The sequence below is a fragment of the Monodelphis domestica genome, chromosome 4 (assembly GCF_027887165.1).
Source record: "Monodelphis domestica isolate mMonDom1 chromosome 4, mMonDom1.pri, whole genome shotgun sequence".
Classification (NCBI taxonomy): domain Eukaryota; kingdom Metazoa; phylum Chordata; class Mammalia; order Didelphimorphia; family Didelphidae; genus Monodelphis; species Monodelphis domestica.
This window is the reverse complement of record NC_077230.1, coordinates 294,382,278-294,404,673: the sequence shown is the minus strand read 5'-3', so window position 1 is coordinate 294,404,673 and position 22,396 is coordinate 294,382,278. Positions and strand designations below refer to the sequence as shown.

General features: G+C 36.8%; 1 protein-coding gene across 7 annotated transcripts in view; it reads left to right on the top strand.

Moving 5' to 3' along the window:
* Window positions 1-22,396, top strand: part of SACS (sacsin molecular chaperone) — a 79,912-nt gene that overhangs the window by 24,432 nt on the left and 33,084 nt on the right. For 4 of the 7 annotated variants that reach the window (XM_056794680.1, XM_056794678.1, XM_007495217.3 and 1 more), the window contains exons 3-6: window positions 8,287-8,437; window positions 18,275-18,365; window positions 19,453-19,538; window positions 20,276-20,387. In XM_056794680.1, the coding sequence (XP_056650658.1) occupies window positions 8,287-8,437; window positions 18,275-18,365; window positions 19,453-19,538; window positions 20,276-20,387 (440 nt within the window). Of the gene's footprint in view, window positions 1-6,423; window positions 8,073-8,286; window positions 8,438-18,274; window positions 18,366-18,910; window positions 19,005-19,452; window positions 19,539-20,275; window positions 20,388-22,396 lie in introns of those variants that run through there. The other 3 variants (XM_056794681.1, XM_056794679.1, XM_056794683.1) reach the window with 2 other exon arrangements.

Here is a 22,396-nt window from a genome sequence, read left to right as displayed (position 1 = left end):
TAACAAGGATGCCAGTGTTACTATAACAGAGTATATGATGGGGGAAGCTGGGTAGGGTGGTGAAGGAGTATAAGGTGTAAGAATACTGAAAAGGTAGGATTGGGCTAGGTTATTGTGGGGGGAGCTTTAAATATCAGATTTTATACACAAGATGTAATGAAGATAGAAATAATGGGAAACAACAACTGATTGGATTTGGAGGATGAGAGAGTGAAGACTCAAGGATGACACCTAGGATGAGAACTTGGATGACTGGGAAGATGGTAGCTAGGATAGATTATTTTCTGATGAAGTTTTTTTAGGTGCCTCTGTCATGTTTTTCCATACTATTGTGGATAGGAATCCTGCTCCACTAATTTGAATCCTCCTCTTTAAAAAATTCTTTAAGGAATATATTACCACTGTCAGTAAATTAGTTTTCATATATACATTATAATAATATATTTTCAAATATTCAAAAGTATATGGATTGGTTTAAAAAACATAATGAATTAGAAATCATGTATCTCATATTAATATTCCAATAAAGTATCTAACACTGAAAAATGTCAATAGAGATGATTTGAATACTTATTCTTTTATATATATAATTACACACACACACACACATATATATATATATATATAATACTTTTACCTTTCTTGAGTAAGAATACTTACTCAGGAGAAATACTATACTTGAATTACTATGTATGCATGGCTAGATGCAAGGCCAATTACTGAGTTACTTTTGCCAAAACAGTCTTCAACGTTATAGAATTTTTGGCAACTAAACAACTATTTCTCATTAAAATGAACAAAAGATTCAAAAGAGTGATGTAAAGTTTATCTAATAGCTATTTTTTGGTCACTTCATAGCACTTTGGAGAATTCACATTGCTCCCATTAAAAGTTGGAAAAGCAGGGCATACTAATTCAGTAACATTACATCATCTTCCCAGCTATTTTCAATATAACTAAAAATAAAACACACACTACCGCCAACTGAGTTACTTGAAGGAAGATTTTTCAGTTTCTTGGTTTATTGGGTCAATATGAAAAGCAATAGAAGTTTAGAACAGAGAGCACCTCCAATGATACCCACTCTGTTACCTACAAATTTGTTTAGGTTTCCCTAATACTTAAAACATTTTAACTCGACTCAGTTATACCCTCATACTATTATATTATTTCTATTCTCCCTTTTACAGACAAAGTTAGGAAAAAGACATCTATACTTTCTATTACTTCTCCAAGTCATCTGGCTATCAACTCTACCATTTGATGGAAATTGTTTCTGGGAGGCTACCACCCATCTCTTACTTGCTACATTAGGTAATCTTTTGTCATTACTCATTTGTCTTGACTGGCATCATTTGACACTTTGCCACCCCGGTAGATACTCTCTTTGCTTCAGTGACAGTAATTTTTTTCTGGTTTTTCTTCTACTTGGCTGTTAACTCCTTATATTTCTTTTGCTCAATCCACATCCTGGGTTCTTCCTGCCTTCCCTTCACACTTATCTGTAGATGTTCCCACAAGACTCTAATCTGTATTACCTTTCTTTCTCTTTTGACATCTCATAAGATCAGTTATCTTCTCTAAGCTGCTATCAAATCTATATATCTAGGCATCATTTCTTTCCTGAGCTCTAACTGAACCCATATCACTAGTTGCCAGCTGGACATCTAAAGATGGATATCCCATGGGTCTCTTAAATTCAATATGTCCAAAAGTAATGTATTATCTTTCTCCCTAAGCCTGTTTTCTTCAAAATTGATTTCTTTTGAGAAAACAACCATCTTCCCAGGTACCCATTTGTAGCTTCAGAGTTACCTTGACTCTTCCCTTTTCCTCATTCCTCCATCAATTATCAAATCTTATTGATTCTGTCTTCAATATTTCTTGAATCTGTCCCTTCTCACCATTCTGGTTCAAGCTCTCATTTCTCACTTAAATTATTGCAACAGCCTCCTAATAAGACCCCTAGAGTTTCAAGTTTGTCTCTAATCCATCCTCTACACAGCTGTCAAATTAATTGTCCTAAGTGCAAGTCTGGCCATGTAAAACTGCTTTATTAGAATCTAAACGAATCTCTATACCATGTTGAACAAAACAAAGAAAAAACAGCTTAGTTTGTTATGTACCAAACCCAATTCATAATTTTTCATTTTATTCCTCCCTTTCCTTACTTCTTTGTTTCAGACAAGACAGCCAGATTTGCATCCTGGGAATCATCATCAATTCTTCTCTCTTCCTCACCTTGGTTCCCTTACCTTCTATATAAAATCTGTTTCTGATTTTTATTTATCCACCTCTTCAATATCTCCCATCCATCCCCTTTTCTTTGCCGTACTACCATTTCAGCGAAAGCTCTCATCATTTCTGATATGGAACAACTGCATTCATTATTAATATTGCTCTTTGATCCAGTTTTTCTCACCTCTAATCCAGCTTCCATACAGTTAAGCACACAGTAGTGAGAATTTATTTACATATAGTTGCTCTAGGTGCCCTTGAGGTTCCTTGCAGATCCCTAATTCTATAACACTGTGATCTGAGGAAGGGAAAAAAAGAGACAGAAAGAAGAGCAAAGATTTTTTTTCCCTTAGAAATTCTGATTCCTGAAATTTACAAATGGGTCAGGAATGTTTATCCTAACCTATCAGGTTAACTATCTCCCAGTAACATGTTTTTTCCCCCTTTTTTTAACCCTTACCTTCCATCTTGAAGTCAATACTGTCCATTGGCTCCAAGGCAGAAGAGTGGTAAGGGCTAGGCAATGAGGGTCAAGTGACTTGCCCAGGGTCACACAGCTGGGAAGTGCCTGAGGCCAGATTTGAACCTAGGACCATCTCTAGGCCTGGCTCTCAATCCACTGAGCTACCCAGCTGTCCCCTCCCAGTAACATGCTTTTGCAATTAATTCTCTCTCTCGCTGTCTCTCTCTCTCTCCCTCCCTCCCCACAACACAGGAGACTTAAAAAACGGATCTTTGCAGAGGGAATAATATATAATATAGGACCTGCAAAGGTCCTATTTTTTTAAATCTCTTGTGTTATGGAGGTGACTCTTGTTTCTCAAAGGCCATGCCAGCAAATCCCAAGCTTTGGCAAATTGAGAACAAGCTAGAAATGCTTTGAGCATGGGCTTGGCAAAGATTATGCATTTGTTGTTCAAGAACCGGTTTGACTAATTTTGGAAAGGCTTATCAGAAACTTGGCCACCAGGAGATATTTTTTTGGCCAGAACAACTCAGAATTATCCTCTATTAAGGCATATAGGAATTTAGATAAGCACTAACAAAGAGAGTAGTCACACTGATGAAATCTAGTTCATTTTTTATTAAATTTGTTCATGTTTTCTCTACTATCAGGTGTAAGCCCTTTGAAGAAGAACTTTAATGTATGCCCTAAAAGTAGGTGAATGCATATACATGAAGATAACTTTAAGGATACAGCATGGAATCTTTAGGTCAAAAGAGAAAGATAGGATGAATAACTGAGTATCAATCAACATAATAGCTTCTGGGTAGCACTTCACTTCTCTGTAAATTTCTCTAGTGGTTTCTTGCTAGCCAGATTAAAAAATAGAGAATCATGGAAACTTTGACAGAGAAATTCTTTAATTCAGTTTCTTATTCTTATAAATAAGGTGAGGCCCAGAGAGTTTAAGTGGCTCAACCAAGGTCATATATTAAGAGGCAAAGGGAGGATGTGAATCTATGCCTTTGACTTGTGTTCTTTCCACTGAACTTATGTCATAGAAGGGCTATAGAAATTGTACATTTCTAATATATTTTCTTTGCAAGAATTTAGGTGATGTGCTTGAAAAACACTTCACAAATAGGATGTCCAGTTTTCCTTGCCTAGAGTTCTTTTTAGTTACCAATGATCTCTTAATTGCTAAATCTGAGAACCTTTTCTCAATTTTCTTCTGTCTTGACTTCTCTGCAATATTTGACACTGTTGACCAGTCTCTCCTCTATGGTACTTCTTTTTTACTCTGGGATTTTGTGACACTAAGCTTTCTTGGTTTTCACTTTCTTTCCCTCCCTTTTTAAGTCTTATTTCTCTAACTGTGGATGTAACCCTCAGCTCTGTTCTGGACATTCTCCGCCTTTCCCTTTCCTCACCTTCATTTTCTTTTCCTTTCCTTCTCTTCTCTCAACCTTCCCTTTCCTCTCCTTTTTCAACACCAGTAGAATTTAACTTTTTATGTGTAATAGACTTCTGGAAGTCTGGTGAAGCCTATGGACTCCTCACAATAGTGTTTTTAAATGCATGAAATAAATTTCATAGCATTACAAAGGAAACCAATTATACTGAAATACATATATGTAGTTCAGTATAATTGGTTTCCATCTTAATACTTAAAAAATTCTCCCTGTATTTTTTTTTATCATTTTTATCATTATATTTATATGATAAACAGAGAGAAAAAAGATTAAAGAGGAAGGGAGAAGATATTGGGATATGAACAAGAAGTTAGGAAGAGGATATGGATATAGAAAAAGAAATTGGGTGGCACAAAAGGTAAAGAAAGTACATGAGAGTTAGATAAGAGCCATGAAAGAAGAGGGGGAGGGGTATGGGTTGAAACACTGCTGATATACGAAAATGCTGAAAATAACAGTATATATGAAGCTTTAAAAAAACCTAAGGTATTCATTATAATAAGATCAGTGAATAAAGCTTTCAGATTAAAAAAATATTTCAGATTGAAGGGAAGTGTGTTATAGTGAGAATTAAAGTAGGGGTGAGGGAAACCAAACTTTAATTAGGATCACAGAAGGTTAGATCTGGAATAGACATGGTGATAATCCCTGTTTCATATGTTTAGATGAGAGGGTCTCAGAAATTGTTTGCTCAAAGTTTTATTTTGAAAAAATTTGGTAATTGGAAGGAATCTCAGTGGTCATTTTATCCAACCCATAAATGATAGGAATCTCCACAATTCAAGAGGAGATACCTGCCAAGTAATTGATTATATAATCTCTGCTGAAGATTTTCAAGGAGGGGGATTTTTCAGTGTAGCTTTTCCCATTACTAGACTACTTGGTTAAGGAATTTTTCCTAACATGAAGCCCAAATTTGCCCCTTTGTTAACTCTATATATTGTTCCTAGGTCTATTCTCTGGTACTAAATAAAATTAGTCAAATTCTTCCATTATATGACAATTCTTCAAATATCAGAAGAGAACAATCATATGCTTCCACCCAATCCCCTCAAACCACTTCTCCATTTTTTTAGGTTCATTTCATTCCCTACTTTTTTAAAATCTCTGAAGAATAAATGCTGATTTTCATAGCCAAGTTAAAATTTTACTACCTAGAAATCTTTTTTATTTTATCCAAACCTAGAGATTCTTCAAGAAAAATCAGCTATTCCTTTCCCTCTTCCCAAATTCTGTTCCTACAGGGTGACTAGACATTCTTATTTGGAGGTGGATACTACTAACAGCTGCCGGAGACTTTCTAGGATTTTCCTTGAAATGCCCTTTGATTCAGTGATTTTCCATACCAAATGAAACACATCTAAAGGAATAATTCAAATTTTAATAGACCACAGTAAAGTTTACAAAGTGCTTTTTCTTGCCCACACTCTGAGTTGGTAGTACAACTATCCTTACCCCCATTTTACACATGTGGAAACTTTCTTAGTATGGCTTTGATTTGTCTTGTTGAAGGTTGGCAGAGCTAAAACTTGAATGACAATAAAATTGTTTAAAATTTGTGTTCTTTATTGAACAATGCTGTCTTCATGTAAGTGATACTAGGTGTAAGAGATGGAAGGTTGGGGGCATATTCCAAGAGCAGGGATTCTGGGTATCAGATACCCTAGATCAGCAAGAGGAAGGTAGCTTCTTCTTATTGTCTGTTATGTGGTCCTTAGAATGGGTTTCTGGGTGGAAATCCATATCCTGTATGATATCCTGTATGTATCAATTTCAGTGGTTGTCATGGTGAAGGGTATTAACATTAAAATAATTAATTTCCATGTTTTTTCATATAATATTAATAGCATTTCTGTAGCATTTTAAAGTTCACAAAACAGTTTACATAACTCATGAGATAATGTAGCCTCACAGGGCTCACAACACTTCTCAGAGGTAGATTGTGTAATAAGGGACTATTATTGCTATTATTATCCTCCATTTTGCAGCTGAGGAAACTGAGGCAAGGAGAAATTGGCTCTCCTAGGGTGACTCAGCTAAGAGGTGTTTGAATCAGGATTCAAACTTGGGTCTTCTAGCACCTACAGGCATCTCCAATAAGTCTTTGCTAGTTGATTTTCTAACTGATCTTCACATGAAAACAGCATATTATTGTTCCATTGATTGTTAGACTTTTACCCACCTTCTGCAGTGTTCCTGGTTAGTACTTTCCCATAATTTTTATTTAGAAAGAATAGCATGAAATATGATCTATGTTTTGCTTCTATACAATTTTTTTCTTGGAAAACATAGGATTAGAGATCATACATTTATTATTGGAACAGACATTAGAGGGTCATCTAGTTGAAATGTTACAATTTTTCACATGAGGAAACTGTGAGATTCCAAGTGACTTTTCCAAGGTAAAAAAATTAGTAAATAGTAGAACCAAGATACAAACCTATGTCTTCTATCTTCAAGTATGGCACCCTTTTACCATATAACTAGGGACCTCGGAAGGTTTTATAGTATTTTGTCAAATTGGGTACATCCCTCCAGTGATGCTAATCACAACCCATCCTTCTCCTTTTTCTACCAAGAGGTGTTTCTCTCATTCCCTTGACATTTTGTATATAAACTTTTTGGGCAGCTAAGTAGTAAAGTGGATAAAGTGATGGGATTGAAGTAAGGAAAATTCAGCTTCCCTAGTTCACACCTGACCTTAGCCACTTCCTAGCTGGTTCACCCTGGGCTGTTTGCCTCAGTTTCCTCATCTGTAAAATGAGCTGGAAAAGGAAAGGGCAAATCACTTCAGTATCTTTGTCACGAGAACTGCAACTGTGGTCACAAAGAGTCATACATGAATGAACCCCACAAATATCGTCTGTATGGCTTTTAGACCCAGACAAATTTGTTTACTCTCAACATTTCAGAACAAAATTCAAAAACAGGGTCCGACAAAGAAGAGACTTAAAAAAAAAAAAACATTCTTCTTATCCCCAGTGTTGAGTTCAGTTCTCGGTACTGTACAGTAGGAGCTTAATAAAGGCCGTCTGATTGTATGTTGAAATTTCTATAATGAAAAGTGCCTCTTCTGCATCCTTGTAGAGATTGTAAGCAACAAAAGGCTTAAAGCCCCTCCTTCCTGCTGGTCTTCCGTTGGAAAGTAAGGTCCTGAAGGAGAGGTGGTTTTCTTTGCCTGTTTTGTAAAGTAATTTGATGCCACTTGAAGGTGGCGGTGGTGATGACTTACCATTTAACAGTTTTAGGTGAAGGATTGGGAATAAGTGTCCCAGACCATGGCATGGACAGCACTTGCTGAGTTCGCGTTAGAGAGTTTGGTAAGTCCTGGCAGGGACACACACGGGCCCCCGGAAGGCAAGCACCCACTTTCCCCAGACCTAACCACGAGTTTTTGATTCTTCTGATCTGGGACGGGGAGGGCCATGCTCAGGAGCCCGCAGGGAGGCAACTGCTGAGGAACGCGCTGTAGGGTTCCTGAACTAACGGTTTCGATCCCTGCGCGCGTGCGCGCTTCCTCCTCAAGATGTTCCCTCCCCAGGCGCGTGCCGGTCACCGAGGGGAAGGCGCGCGCGCCCGCGCTGTTTCCTCTTCCATTTCTACCTCTGAAGCAGGGCCGGTGGGCTCGGCGAGTGCCCGGCCAGGCGGGGCCACGTGAGGCGCCGCGCGCGGGCGGGATGCGGACTCCTTTTCAGTTCTCCGCAAGCTCGCTCGGGGCCTCCCCTGGGCGGGGTTTTGCTTGCTCGGTGTTGGAGGCGGCGGCTGGACTATCTGCGACCCGGAGCCAAGGAGGGAGGGGCAGCCAAACCCGCGGCTAGAGACTTGCCCTCTACATCTATTTCCCCAGCCCAGTCGCCCATCCCCTCTGGGGTTTCTTTCTCCGCTACCGATCGGGGGCGGCTCGTCATGGGGGACAGGTAAAGCCTCCACAAGACTCTGGTCTCATCCCGATCCGCACCGAGTGGTCTCGGATTCCGGATCCCGGGGTGGGGCTGGGGAAGAGGGGCAGGAGCTCGCCCTGGAGCCCCCACGTGGGGTCAATTCTCCTGGACGCCAGCTCTCTGTGAGCCTAGGGTGGCGCCGCACCCTCCGCCTGCCCTGGCTTAATAGACCTCTTTGTGTTCCGCCCAGGTTAGCGCGAGTGGCAGTCCTGCACGGCTGCGTGGGCTCTAGGACGTATGAAGTGCCGCCCCCCACCACAGTCGGTGAAGTCAAGGAGTTAATCTACAGGGAAACCGACTTTCCGGCGTCGGAACAACAGTTGTGGCACCGCGGGAGGGAGGTAACTTTTACAACTTTGTTACTTACAGGATGCTCCGATGACCGCATGCAATCCCAGAATGACACGCATAAATAATGTTTTGTATTAGTAAAATGTTTTTCAAGCATGCAAACTTAACCTCGCTTAGCCATAAATTAGATCACCTAGAAATTAACAAGTGTTTCACTATGTAAAAAAAGTTAAATGGGAGAAAAATCTAAGAGTATGTACTGCTTGCTATGTATGGCACTATACTGAGTATACAAAGGTAGAAAATAAAAAGCTCTGGTCTAATAGGGGTAAATAAGTAAGATGGGTAATTAGACACATTTAGGAGACAATGGTTTGTGAAGCACTTAAAGATAAATTTGAAAGTTATTATTCGAAACACCTAAATATTTTACCCGATTTTTTTTGCTTTCTTTATTTCTTTATTTTTGTAGGCATTCTAACCTCCTCCCTCTTATTAATACTCCCCCACACTCTATTCCCCACCCCACAATCAGGAAAAGGATGGCCCATTACTCAGAAGTTTCATTTCCTGTGATTTAAGAATTTTCAGAATGCTCAATTTTAGTGTAGGTAAAGGCTCTTTTTTGGTTGGAGGTACAGGAATCAGTGACATAATCTTTACTCATACTGTTCTAATGTTCTTATGTTGCTATCTTTGTCATCAAATACCATATCTTTACCTTTTTTTTTTTTGGCAAGAGAGAAGGATTTTTTTTCTAACATGTTCAGTTGAAAGAGAGTTTGGTACAGTGAATGGAGACCTGACCTAGAGATCAGAAGAACTGACTTCAGGTTCTGCATCTGACATATTAGCTGCTTTGTTGTGGACAGGATAATTTCTTAGTGCCCCAGGAAACCCTCCAAGACAAGGTACAGATAAGTTACAGATTAGTTGCAGCTCTGTATTGGTGGAAGAATTCTCTATACCAGTGAAAAAGGACCTGATTTAAAAAAAAAAAAGTCAATAAGAACTGTTGAGGAAGATTTCTGGCACACAGGATACACAGACAAAAAATAAATGCTCCTAACTTAAAAAAAAAAAAAAACCAAACTCTTGACTTGTATCTTAGAATTGGTATCAGTTCCAAAGCAGAGTGGTAAGAGTTAAGCAATTGGAGTTAAGTGACTTGTCCAGGGTCACATAGCTAGGTAGTATCTAAGGCCAGATTCAAAACTAGGACCTCCTTTCTCTAGGCCTGGCTCCCTATCCACTGAGCCACCTAGCTGTCCTCTAACTTAATTTTTTAAGACAAATACAGGTGAGAATGGTAGAGGCCTTGGGTAGAGTTTTTAGACCTCTGGAGACCATGTTGGGGGAGAGGCCCTGGTTTCCTTGTCTATAGTCTATGCTAGGCAAATGGACCTCTAGCTTATTCTATTGCAAAAATCAAAAATAGTTAAAAGAAAATCTTCTCAATACTGGTGACATGCGCTTAAAATGCAAAAAATGAGAGAGAAAATCAAATATTGTAGGCACAAATAAAGCACAACAAAATAGTACAAATTCCATCAGTAGGGAAGTCTTTCATAATCAGTGATCAAATACAATCAGTACAAGTCATTATTCATTATCAATAGCGGGTACTCATTTTACAGGACTACAATAAACACAAGAGTCCCTGTCCTCAATTTTAATAGCTGTCGGTGTAGTTAATAGGACTTGGAATGGTCCATCATAAGCAGTCTCAGTTGACCCAGTATGTTTGAAATTCTTTATATACACACTGTCATCTAGGTTTAAATCATGAAGTGAGAAGTCTATGGGGCCTTGCTTGAACAGCAGCTCTAGAGTTGTGGAGTTCTCGCAGTTTTGTTTGTGATTGATATATGTAGCAATGATTGTATCCCCGCCTTACAATGAGGTATAGGCAGGGGTAAATGGTTGTGCCTGAATAGGTGGATGTTCAAATAGTACATCAAATGGTAAGATGTGTAAATCACCTTTGGATCTGCTTCTGAGATAAAATTGGGCCAGAGGTAGAATTTCAGGCCATTTTAAATGAGTCTCCATGCATAATTTGCCAATCATAGTTTTAAGTTCTTTATTCATTCTTTCAATGACTGGAGCCCTGGGGATGATATGGTGTATGAAATTTAGGCATTATCCCCAAACATGAATAAATTTGTGATAAGATTGAATTGGTAAAATGATTTCTGCTATCTGAATCAATATGTGCTGGCAGGCCAAAATGAGGAATAATTTCTTTTAAGAGGACTTTGGCAATAAAAGCAGATGTGGCCTGAGTAGTAGGGATGCTTCAGTCCACCTGGTCACCTGATAGACCATGACCAGACAAAATTTATAGGCATAGAGATAAAATTGATTTGTAAATGTTCAAATGGTGTGTAAGTGAGAGGGCATTCACCAAAGGCATTGCCACTAAAGGCATGTTGATTAAAGCCCTGGCAGGTAGCGCAGGCTGTACATACTTTAGAGGCTATAGTAGTTATACCAGGGTGTATCCATACTCTTTTACTAGTCAATGATGCCCTGGGTGCCAAAGTGACTATCTTTATGAATAGATTGGCAAATCTGTTGTAAAAAATACTAGAGAGCAGGGGTTTTCCTTCAGATGACACCCATACTCCATTAATCTGTTTTGCTTTAAATTTTTGCTTTCATTTTCCCACTTTTTGTCATTATAGGAAAGAGATCCAAATCATCAGTAATTGTTAGTGGCAAAATTAATTCTTGTCCTTCTAAGGCTGCTAGTTTGGCTGTGATATCTGCTTTTTTATTTCCCCTGGAGACAGGGTCATTGACCTGTGTGTGCAGAGCAGTGAATGACAACTATGGCTTCAGGGAGCTGGATGGCAGAAAGAAGTTCAGTAATAAGTTTTGCATTGGCAATATATTTTTCAGCTGATGTTAAGAATGCCCTTTAGAGCCATAGCATGCCAACAGCATGACATATGCCAAAGGCGTAGCGAGAGTCTCTAAATTGGGACTCTTATCCTTTTCAATGATACAGGCATGTTTCAACTCTTGAGTTCTGCACCTTGTGCGCTTATATTTGATGGTAAGGAAGCTGATCAGAGAGTATTAAATTTGGTAACTACTGCAGTTCCTGTAGAGTGTATGCCATCTCTCATAAATGAAGAGCCATCTCTAAATAATATTAAATCTGAATTATCCAATGGGGTGTCCAGAAAATCATTATGAGGTTTATCAGCAATGGACAACAAAGACGTACAGTTGTGTAAAGGTTCTCAGGAAGTTGGAAAATCGGGGAGCAAGGTTGCAGGATTAAGGACCCCACAGTGTTTTACTGTGATATGTTCATTGTTTAGTAGGGTTATCGCATATCTAGTAATCTTTTAGTCAGCAAATGCCTATGTCCTTTGTCTTAATAATGTGCCTTGGCCTTGTGTGGGCACATTATGGTCAGAGGGTATACTAATAACAGATTGGCTGATTTGGTTACTAACTTAATTTTTATGAGAGCAAAATGAAATTTGCAACTTTATTTTTTTAAAACTAATTTATTAGAACAGTTAATCTAATATTTAGAATATATTTTATGCATCCATAATAACTGACATATACAAGTGACCTAGAGCTGTGTGACTCTATGTAAGTCACTTGACCCCCATTACTTAGTTCTTGCCATGTTTCTTCCTTGAAAGCAATACACAATATTTATCCTAAGATGTAAGATAAGGGAAGAAAGAAAAAGAAAGAAAGATTTTAATAGCAGGAAATTATTTTAAATATATTATTTAAAGGTAGAAGAGATCTCAAGTTCTAATTCTAACCCTCCCACTTGATGGATGAGGAACCTGAAGCCCATGGGGATTAAGCGATTTGTCAAAGGTTGCAGAAGTGGTAAGCTTTAGAGAATTTGAGCTTAGATCCTCTGATTCTAGAGCCAGTGCTCTTTCTACTATGCTGTGAAGTACTAATTTTACCATGCTGAGAACTAAGTCCTATAGATATTATCTTCATTTTAGCAAATGTGAAAAGTGTAGATCAGAGAAGTTGAGTGACTGGGTTTGCCCTCTTGTGAGAATTGGGAGTGATGGGTGGATATTGCCTAGAGGAAAATTTAAACTTGATATGAGAAAAATATTCTTCCTAACAAAGTGATTCAAGAATAGAATGGGTTGACTCAAAGTAATGGCAGTCTCATTTTCTGGAGGTCTTCAGTCAAAGGCTGAATATCAAATTTTCCAGTGTGTTGATTCTTTTTTGAGGATGTATTAGAATAAATTGCAAATGAGATATCTTCTATACCTGAAATTTTGTAATTTTATTACCTGAATAGAGTTATACTACATTATTAAATTTTTTTTTATTAATAACCCTTACTTTCTGCCCTTATAATAACTAAAATAGAAGGCCAAGTACTCGACACAGGGTCAATGACTTACCTAACATCACAAAGTCACTGAAGTCATATTTGAACCCAAGTCCTGCCATCTCCAGGCTTGGCATTCTATTTCCTGTGCTATGTAGCTGCATTTATATTGCTTTTTAAATGAAAAATACTTGAATATTTTTCAAAATGAGATTTTTGTTAACTTTGAAGGGATTATACTAGAAAATAAACCTACAATAAATGCTATTTCCTCTTAACCATATTCATTATTTAGACATAATGATAGATCTTGGTTTTAATAATTTAAAAAATTCCTTAAATGGATCCATGAGCTCAACATTGTAGATATTCTTTTTTCCCCCTGTGTAAGTTGAAGTCTATCCATCATGTGTGATTCTTGTCTTTGCCTTTCTGTATAGTTTTCATGAAGGGCCTGCCTATTACTATTGTAGCTTTTTCTGTGGTTCTTCTAATATTTTTGTGAATATCAGTGGATACTTGGTTTGTTCATGTTATTCTTCATCTACTTCATTTCCTGGGCATTTCCTGCTCTTAATATCATGTTTTAAACTTCTTCAGTACACATTATTAATGTTGATATTCTTCAGCTACCAGGTCTTTCTATTGTCTTTTAAACTAGTTGAAAATTTGAAAATATTACAGAATGGTAAAATAAATATATCTATATATCTATATCTCTCTATATATCAAATGTGTGGATTGTATTGGGAACATTTTTTAAAGTGGGCCACTGATGCCTATTTTTTTCAGCATCAATGCCAAAAGGACAGGGGTTAGATACTTGATACATTACTTTTCCATGCAAAGGCACAGAGCTAGCCATCCCCACCATCTTCTAGCTGTTACCTCCAGTGCAGGCAATCCCACCTAGCATTAAAGGATCCTAAGGGGAAGACAGGAGACATCCTGTGCCAAATCACTATGATGTTGACCAACTATTTCCTCCTCCCAGAGTCCTGTGGAGGAGATAGCCATGTCTCAGCAGCCATGTTCCAGGAAAGTATCCACTTTTGAGAGGCGTCCCACCATTCTTGCCATGGCCAACACCAATTCTAGTTGCCAATTCTATTTTACCTTTGCAACATCTCTCAATTATACTTCCTTCTCCCCTCAGAGACATTTATCACCTCACTTCTGGACTATTGCAGTAGCTTACTGACTGGTTGCTCTGCCTCATGTCTCCCTACCTTAGTCCAACTTTGACTCAGCTACCAAAGTAATCCTAAAATGCGTCTCACTATGTTATTCCTCCACCCTTCCTTCCTCCATTCAGTAAACTCTAACTTTTACCTCAAGGATCAAATATAAAACCCTCTGTTTGACTTTTGAAGCCTTTCAAAACCTTATTTCCTTTCTGGTCTTTTTCTACTTAACAATCCACCATGTGCTTTACAACCCTGTGTGGCACCAGCTTCCTTATTATTCTTTACAGTTTACTCCATCTTACAACTTTTCACATTTTCATTGGTTGTTCCCTATACCTGGAATTCTTTCACTCTTCACTTAGATCTCCTGATTTCTGTGGTTTCCTTCAAGTGTCAGTTAAAATCCCACCTTGATGAGAAGCCTTTCCTGGTCCCCTAACTGCTAGGAAGAGGAGTTCAAATTCATCCTAAGACACTTTACTAGCAGTATAACTTTGGACAAGTTATGTAACCTCTGTTTGCCTCATTTTTCTCAGCTGTATAACACCTATCATCCAAGGTTGTTATAAGGGTCAAGTGGCATAATATTTGTAAAGTGATTGGCACATGCTTGGCATATAATAATAGGTGCTTAATAAATGCTTATTTCATTCATTTCTGCTTCCTTTCTTCCTGCCTGTCATGAGGTAGAATGAGGAGGGAGAGAATGTCAGGCATGAGAGACAAGAAGAGGAAAATGAAAGGAGTCAGGGGTTGGAGTTTTTATTGGAAGAACAGCAAGGAAGTGAATATCACTAGATCACCAAATACATGAAGTGTGAAGGGATGAGGTGAAAGACTAGAAAGGTAGGAGAAGGACAGGTTTTGAAAAGCTTTGAATACCAAACAACAAATTTTATATTTGATTCTAGAGGTGATAGGAAGCCCCTGGCATGTATTGAGTAGGTGGGGTGATATGGTCAGATATGTGCTTTAGGAAAATTATTTTGATAGCTGAATTGAGAAGGGATTGTGATGGGGAGATGAACCAGTAATAGGCTTGTTCAATAAGTTAGGGGTGAGGTGATAAGGCCTGCATTGGGGGGGATGAACTTGTATCATGGGCCAGAAAGAGACTTATAAGAGAATGGTTTTGAAGGTTGAATAACTTGATTTGACAACAGATTGCATATGAGGAGGAAAGATAATAAGTTAAGTTTATGAAAATGTGAGACAAGTTCAGGAGAGATGTGTGAGCTGGATAAAAGATTTGAGAATCATCTATGTATAGATGTGAGTTGAATTCATGGGAGCAGATGAGATCACAAAGTATAGTATAAAGGGAGAAGAGGAAAGGGCCCAGAAATAGCTTTGGGGCATATCAGTGGCTAGTCAGTGTGACTTGGTTGAAGGTTCAGCAAAGGAGACTGAGGAAGGTCAGATAGGAAGGAAAAAAAAATCACAATAATGTCCCTGAATCCTAGAGAGAAGAGTTATCAAGAAGAGGGTGACTGACAGCAGACATGGAATGACTGAAATAAGGGAGAAAGTGAGGCTGATAGAGGGGGGCCATCTGCTGGCACATACAGGACAGAATGTGGTCATTTCTGCATATAGAGAAGTTGGTCTTCACAAGAAGAAGACTGGCCATCTGTTCATATGAGACAGGCCCAAGGGGAGGAGATAGGGGCAGAAAGCATTTATGTGAGGTGAGAAAATATATGCTATGTACCACACCCAAGGACTTTTTAGCACTGCAAAGGAGAATGGTAGTGGTATCTTTTCATATTTTGGGGGGGACTGTCTTGGTTCTTTATAATTTTGCAACATTCTTTCTAAATAGTTTTGTGGTTCTTTATATTGAAATCTTAGCTCTACTTAATTTAACTTTGCATCAGATTGAATAAATGTTTCCATGTTTATCTCTATTTACCATATTCCTCATTTCTTATGAACATATACTGCAGTTTGTTTAGACATTCCCCAATACAGTGGACATTTACTTTGTTTCTGATTCTTACCTTCCACAATATGCTGCTATAAATATTTTGGTATATATTAGAACTTTCTTTTTCTTCTTGGTCTCTTTGGTAATGTTTCTTCTTTAATATTACTTCTATTTATAAAATATTTGATGTTGAACCATTTGACAGTGCTATGGACTTTAGTGGCAAGAACTTTTTTATTTTTCTGGTTGTCAGTAGCTGTGGCTATAATATCTTCAGGAGCAATTGTCAGGTTACATTTCTACAGGGGATGGTTGCCCAGGATGATGCATGTGGGCAGGGTCTGAAAACATTGTGGATTCAGCATCCATTGGAGTCTCATGGGAGATAGTCAAGTAATAATGATGATTTGACTTGCCTGAAACAAGCTGATTCTTGTTTTTCACTCAGGGTGCCAGTTAACCTAGCTTGCTTTCCCCTGTGGGGGTAGTTGGTAGGGATGCCTGTTCTCTTCACCATAGTAGTTACTTACATGGGTAATGGCTACAGGGAATAGGCTAGAAGTAGGACCCTTTCTCTGGGGGTACTGCCTCTCCCAGGGCTCTTGAATTTATTAGCCTGTTAGCAGCTGAACAGCAGTTGCTGCCTGACTAAAATGAAGTTGTGGCCCCTTTCTGGTCTTGTAGATTATTTTTTAGTTGTCTATATGTCTTAGATACTTAAATCTAACCTGAAAAAATTTGATAGCAACATTTTTACCTGTTTAACTTTCTGTACTTACCCTAATTTTGTTTGTGCAAAAGCTTTTCGTTTTGTTTAATCAGTTATCTACTTTCTTTTGTACTTTTGTCCCTTGTTTATCAATACAGTTTCTACCCATAGTTGTGAAAGGTATTTAATTTGTGTTTTCTAATTTTTTGATAGTGTGATTTTGAATGTTAATGCCACGGATCCAATTTGAATTAATGATGATTCCATATAATGTTATACATGTTGGCATAAGCCTATTTTCTGCCAGACTCTTTTCCATTTTTGTCAGCAGTTTTTGTGAATTAGGGAATTCTTTCCTAAGTAATTTATGTTTTCTGATTGTCAAACACTGGCAAATTATTTTCTATAGCAGACCATATATTTAGTCAGTGAATTAACTTATAGCTATTTATAACATAAGATCCTATAGTATTTATATTTTGTTGATTATGAAGCTAAAGACTTGACTCAGTAGAGTAAAACACCATATTAATGGCTCCACTCCAACAAATTTTCTAAAAGACTTACATTTAGATAATGCAAGATCTCTTGCTTATATAAAAAATCCTTATGATCATATTTACATTAAATGTCATCAAACAAGGAGATATATACATTTGCCCAAGATGTTGACTGCTATTATCAAGGATGTCCACTGAAGAATACAAATGAAAGAGACATATTCTATAGATAGAGAAGTCCCATATATTCTCACCTTTGTAGATGGTATAGTGATAATTGCTGTCGAACCCTGGAATGCTATAATGCCTATTCATGACTCTTAAAAAATACTGACTTAAAATCCTTACGAGAGGAACCAAATTGGATTAAAAAACTCATTCAAACTGTGATATCTGTTTGGGCAACCTCCTGGGTTATGTCATCATTATATATTACTTAATCAGTCATTGCAGATGGACTGTTAATTGGGTACATAATTAAATGGAAGAAGCAGAGTGGGCTAAATTGTTTTTAAGAAATTACAAATCACATAGCGATTTCAAGGACCCCAAGTTTTCAACAAACACAAAAATCATCTGTTAAACAATATCCTCCTACAATGCTCTATAGCCATGAATCATAGAAACACCACAATTTCTGAAGAATTAAAATTCTATGTGACTATAAGGTCATTGGATAGCTATATGGTGAGTATAAATTAGCTGCACATATTGCAAATGATTTTATAGTCTAGAAGTGGTCTAAACGATATAGGAAATATTTTATCTGAAAAGAGATAGACCTGTTAAGGAATCAGAGTGAGGGATAACAACTAGAACTCTTCAAGCCACAAAATCTTAAATGCCAGAGGACAACATTCAGAATATCAGGAAGATCCTTTTTGAAGATTTATAGGAAGGCTTTATAAGAATTTATGTAAAGATAGGGAAGTTATACATTTTGAGGCAATTTCAGTTTGTGATTTTTATAGTTAGAAGGGGAACCTATATTAATATTATGTATCCATTGAAATATGTTCTGTGGAAGAAAGAACATGTAATATATTTCAGAAAATTTTCTAAAACAGTTTAAAAATCTTTAAGCTTTGACACTAGTTTTCTGAATAATATACTTGCTTAGATTTCTTATTTTTTCATGCTGATTAACAGACATTATTTTTTGTTGACAACTTTTGAATTTAAATGTTCAAGGAATACATTACATATGTTCTTTTTCTTTTTTCAGTTATCTGATTGGATCAAGATTGGAGACCTTCTAACTTATAAAAGTTGTGATCTTTTTCTAAACCTTCAATCAAAAGGCTTAAAAGGAGGAGGTATATATATATATATATATATATAAAGAAGGGTGTAAAGTTTGTATTGTTGCAAAATGACTTCATGTGTTAGGCAGAGAACAGGTGAATATTATGAAATAGGAATAGTTTGAGAGAACATCAGGAGAAATCAGTGAACAAGAGTAAATTAGTTCATTTAAAGTAATCAGTTAGAGCGGGGCAGCTGGTTGCTTAGTGGATAGAGAGCCAGGCCTAGAGATGGGAGGTCTTAGGTTCCAATCTGGCTTCAGGCACTTCCTAGGTGGGTGGACCTGCACAGGTCTCTTAACCCTCATTACTTAACCCTTACCACTCTTCTCCAATACATAGTATTGATTCTAAGATGGAAGATAAGGGTTTAAAAAAATAATCAGATAGACAAAGAGTAATGAGATTCCCCTCAAATAATAATGGGCAGATTTGAGAGGTCAATGGATTTCTCTAAAAGTCATTGTAAAATAATAAATATTTAGAAAATTAACAATATGGTTTTCTTTTTTTAAAAAATTAACTTTTCTTGTTTTGTCTTCAAATATCCTGTGCAGCTCAGAAGATGTTCTTCTCTTAACCCAAATGCTTGATTGAATCTCTCCGTTTGGCAAATCTAGAAAGTTTTTGATCCAGTAGGCAGGAAGAGAGGTGTGGTACCCTTCATAGTGAGACAACAAATGGAATTAGAATGGATAATTAATTTAAATAGATATACTAGAGCTACCACTATGAATAAATGAGAACTAATTTACCTGGCTTATTATTTAGAAGCAGTTGTTAAGTAATGAATATTTTCAAAAGAAACTAATTTTTTTCAAACTAAATATTTTATGTTGTTCTTGAATGAAATCATGGAACATTCTTTAAAAGTTATAATAAATTTATTTTATGAAATCTTTTAAGTTTCAATTATTTTATGGAATTTAATTTTTGTAAAAAAGGATTTGATATAATTCAGCTATTACATAATGACTTCTTTTAAAGGTTTATATTGTGTAGATGCATCAGATTTTGGAACAAAGATACATTAAAGGGAATAAGTGGGTAAGTATCAAGATGGCAAAAAGGTAACAACAACTTTTGTTTTGTGTTTTAGGCCGATTTGGTCAAACAACTCCACCTCTTGTTGATTTTCTTAAGGACATTTTAAGAAGGTATCCAGAAGGAGGACAGATTCTTAAGGTATAGAGAACACTACTAGTTTTATGTTAGATAAAGTAGGCTGAGGCCAGTATTTCAGTCATTTATTTAACTTCAAATATCATTGCTGAAAGGGATCCAGAAATCATTTAGTCCATTGTATGCCTCAACAGACATTTCTTCTAAGATGTCCTTGTCAAGTGAACTTGAAGACCTTAGTGATAGGGAAACTGAGCTTCCTTAGGCAGCACTTTGTTTAAATACCACTGAACTTAAATATTCTTATTTGTAACCCACATTTCTTAGTTCTGACTCTTTTGGATTATGCAGGAACAGTCTAATTCCTGTTCTGTTCTTTAGTACCTTAGACTAATTTTGGCATGGTATCCAGTTTCCTCACTATTTTGGTGGACTTCTGGACTAGCTTCAGTTTGTCAATGTCCTCCATAAAATGTCATGTACAGAATTGAATGCAGTACTTTTTTTTCTTCAAATTACTTAGGATAGCCTAGATTTTTTTTTAACATCTCTTTACTTGTTTAGAGTTTATAAGATGGTAGAACTATAGATCTAGAGTTGGAAGTCATCTCAGAAGGGTTAACCAAGCTAAGATTTGTGATAGATGGCACTTAGGATCAGTAGTATAGAACAGAACAATGCCTAAAATAGATGATCAATAATTAATTGTATGTTGGCATTGAAAATGCATTAAGTTGCAAGATGGGCATCAAATTTCTATTTGTGAAATAAAGCTATTTTGGGTATATTTTTGTGGTTAGGAATTAATTCAGAATGCAGAAGATGCTGGTGCCACAGAAGTTAAATTTTTATATGATGAGACTCAATATGGAAAAGAAACTCTTTGGTCAAAAGATATGGAGCAATATCAGGGTAAGTATAGTTGGTGAGGGACAAATTTTGATTTTTTATAATTAACAGTTTGTATTTCATTTCTCCACTCATTCAGCAATGTCTAATAACTATAATTAATATAACTTGCCAAATTTTAAGAAAAGACTCCAAGTTCAGATTTATACACTCATTTCATAAACAATTCTTACTCTCAAGATAAGAATGTGATCATCTCTCCTCAAATCCATACATATATTTCTAGCTCTCTTTTATGGTCTTTTCTTCTATTATATTTAATATTATTTGATTGGGACTATAGGGAGGGAAGATAATAAGAATACAAAAAGTGAAAAAAACCCGCCAGCTTGATGAAAATCCTCCTTTCCAACTGTTACAATTAATGTGCTTAGGCCATCAAGTATTTTAAGTGTCCAAAAAGCAATTCTTAAAAGGTAAAGTCAACTTTGAGTATAGTTCTAAAGTCAGTGAAATGATTTTAAATACTTCTCCTTGCCTCAGGGAAATTTTTCAGAGAATAAAGAAGGAATCAGTTCAAACTTTTGTGGACAACTATGTTAAGAGATATGGACCATCCTCAAAATTAAAAAAAAAGTTTTTCTAAATGCTTATGAAGTCAAACAAAATTATAACTAAATGTTAATTAGTTATGTTAAATTCATAGCATGATTGATGTATGTTTTGTATTATACATACATTTTATAGTTACATTAAGGTCCCTGGAACAATCAGTGTATATCTAGCTAGGTAGTACAGTATTTAGACTGCTGGGCTTATAATTAGGAAGAGCTGAATTAACTTCTGCCTCAGACACTACCTGTGTGGCCTTGGGCAAGTCATTTAACCTTTCTAATATCTGTAAATTTGGTGCATAAAAGGATTAGATTGGGTGGTTGATATGGTTCCTTTCAGAATCTGTGGTCCTGTATGATTCTCTAAAACCATTTTTTGCTGTTTTATACTCTTGAAATATAACTAAACTACTTTAAATTCATATAATTTGAGAATAAGTATAGTACATTTGGCTTTAGAATTAGAGTAACTTGGGTTTAAGTCCTGCTTTAGATAAGAAAGCCTCAGTTTCTTTTAAAAAATTTTATTATTATTTTTTTTTGTTACAATACTCACTTTATTTCCCTTCCTTCCCTACCCCCCATCCTTCCTGCAGCCAATGCGCAATTTCATTGGGTATTACTTGTATCCTTGATCAGAACCTATTTCAATGATGTTGTTTGCACTAGGATGCTCATTTAGAGTCTACATCCCCAACCATATCCCTTCGATCCATGTATTCAAACAGTTGGTGCTTTTATTCCCGCAGTGTTTCCTCTGGATGTAGATAGTGGTTTTTCTCATAGATTCCTCCAAGTTGTTCAGGATCACTGCATTGCCACTAATGGAGAAGTCCATTACATTTGATTGTACCACAGTGTATCAGTCTCCGTGTACAATGTTTTCCTGGTTCTGCTCCTCTCACTCTGCATCAATTCCTGGAGGTTGTTCCAGTCCCCATGGAATTCCTCTACTTTATTATTCCTTTGAGCACAATAGTATTCCATCACCAACATATACCACAATTTGTTCAGCCATTCCCCAATTGAAGGGCATCCCCTCATTTTCCAATTTTTTGCTACCACAAAGAGTGCAGCCATGACTATTTTTGTACGTGTCTTTTTCCTTATTATCTCTTTGGGATACAAACCCAGCAGTGCCATGGCTACAGTCTTTTAGCGCCCTTTGGGCATAGTTCCAAATTGCCCTCCAGAATGGTTGGATCAATTCACAACTCCACCAGCAATGCATTAATGTCCTGACTTTGCCACATCCATTCCAGCATTCATTATTTTCCTTTGCTGTCATGTTAGCCAATCTGCTAGGTCTTTGATTTGCACATCTCTGATTATCAGAGATTTAGAACACTTTTTCATATGCTTATTTATAGTTTTGATTTCTTTAACTGAAAATTGCCTATTCATGACCTTTGCCCATTGATCATTTGGAGAATGGCTTGATTTTTGGACAATTGGTTT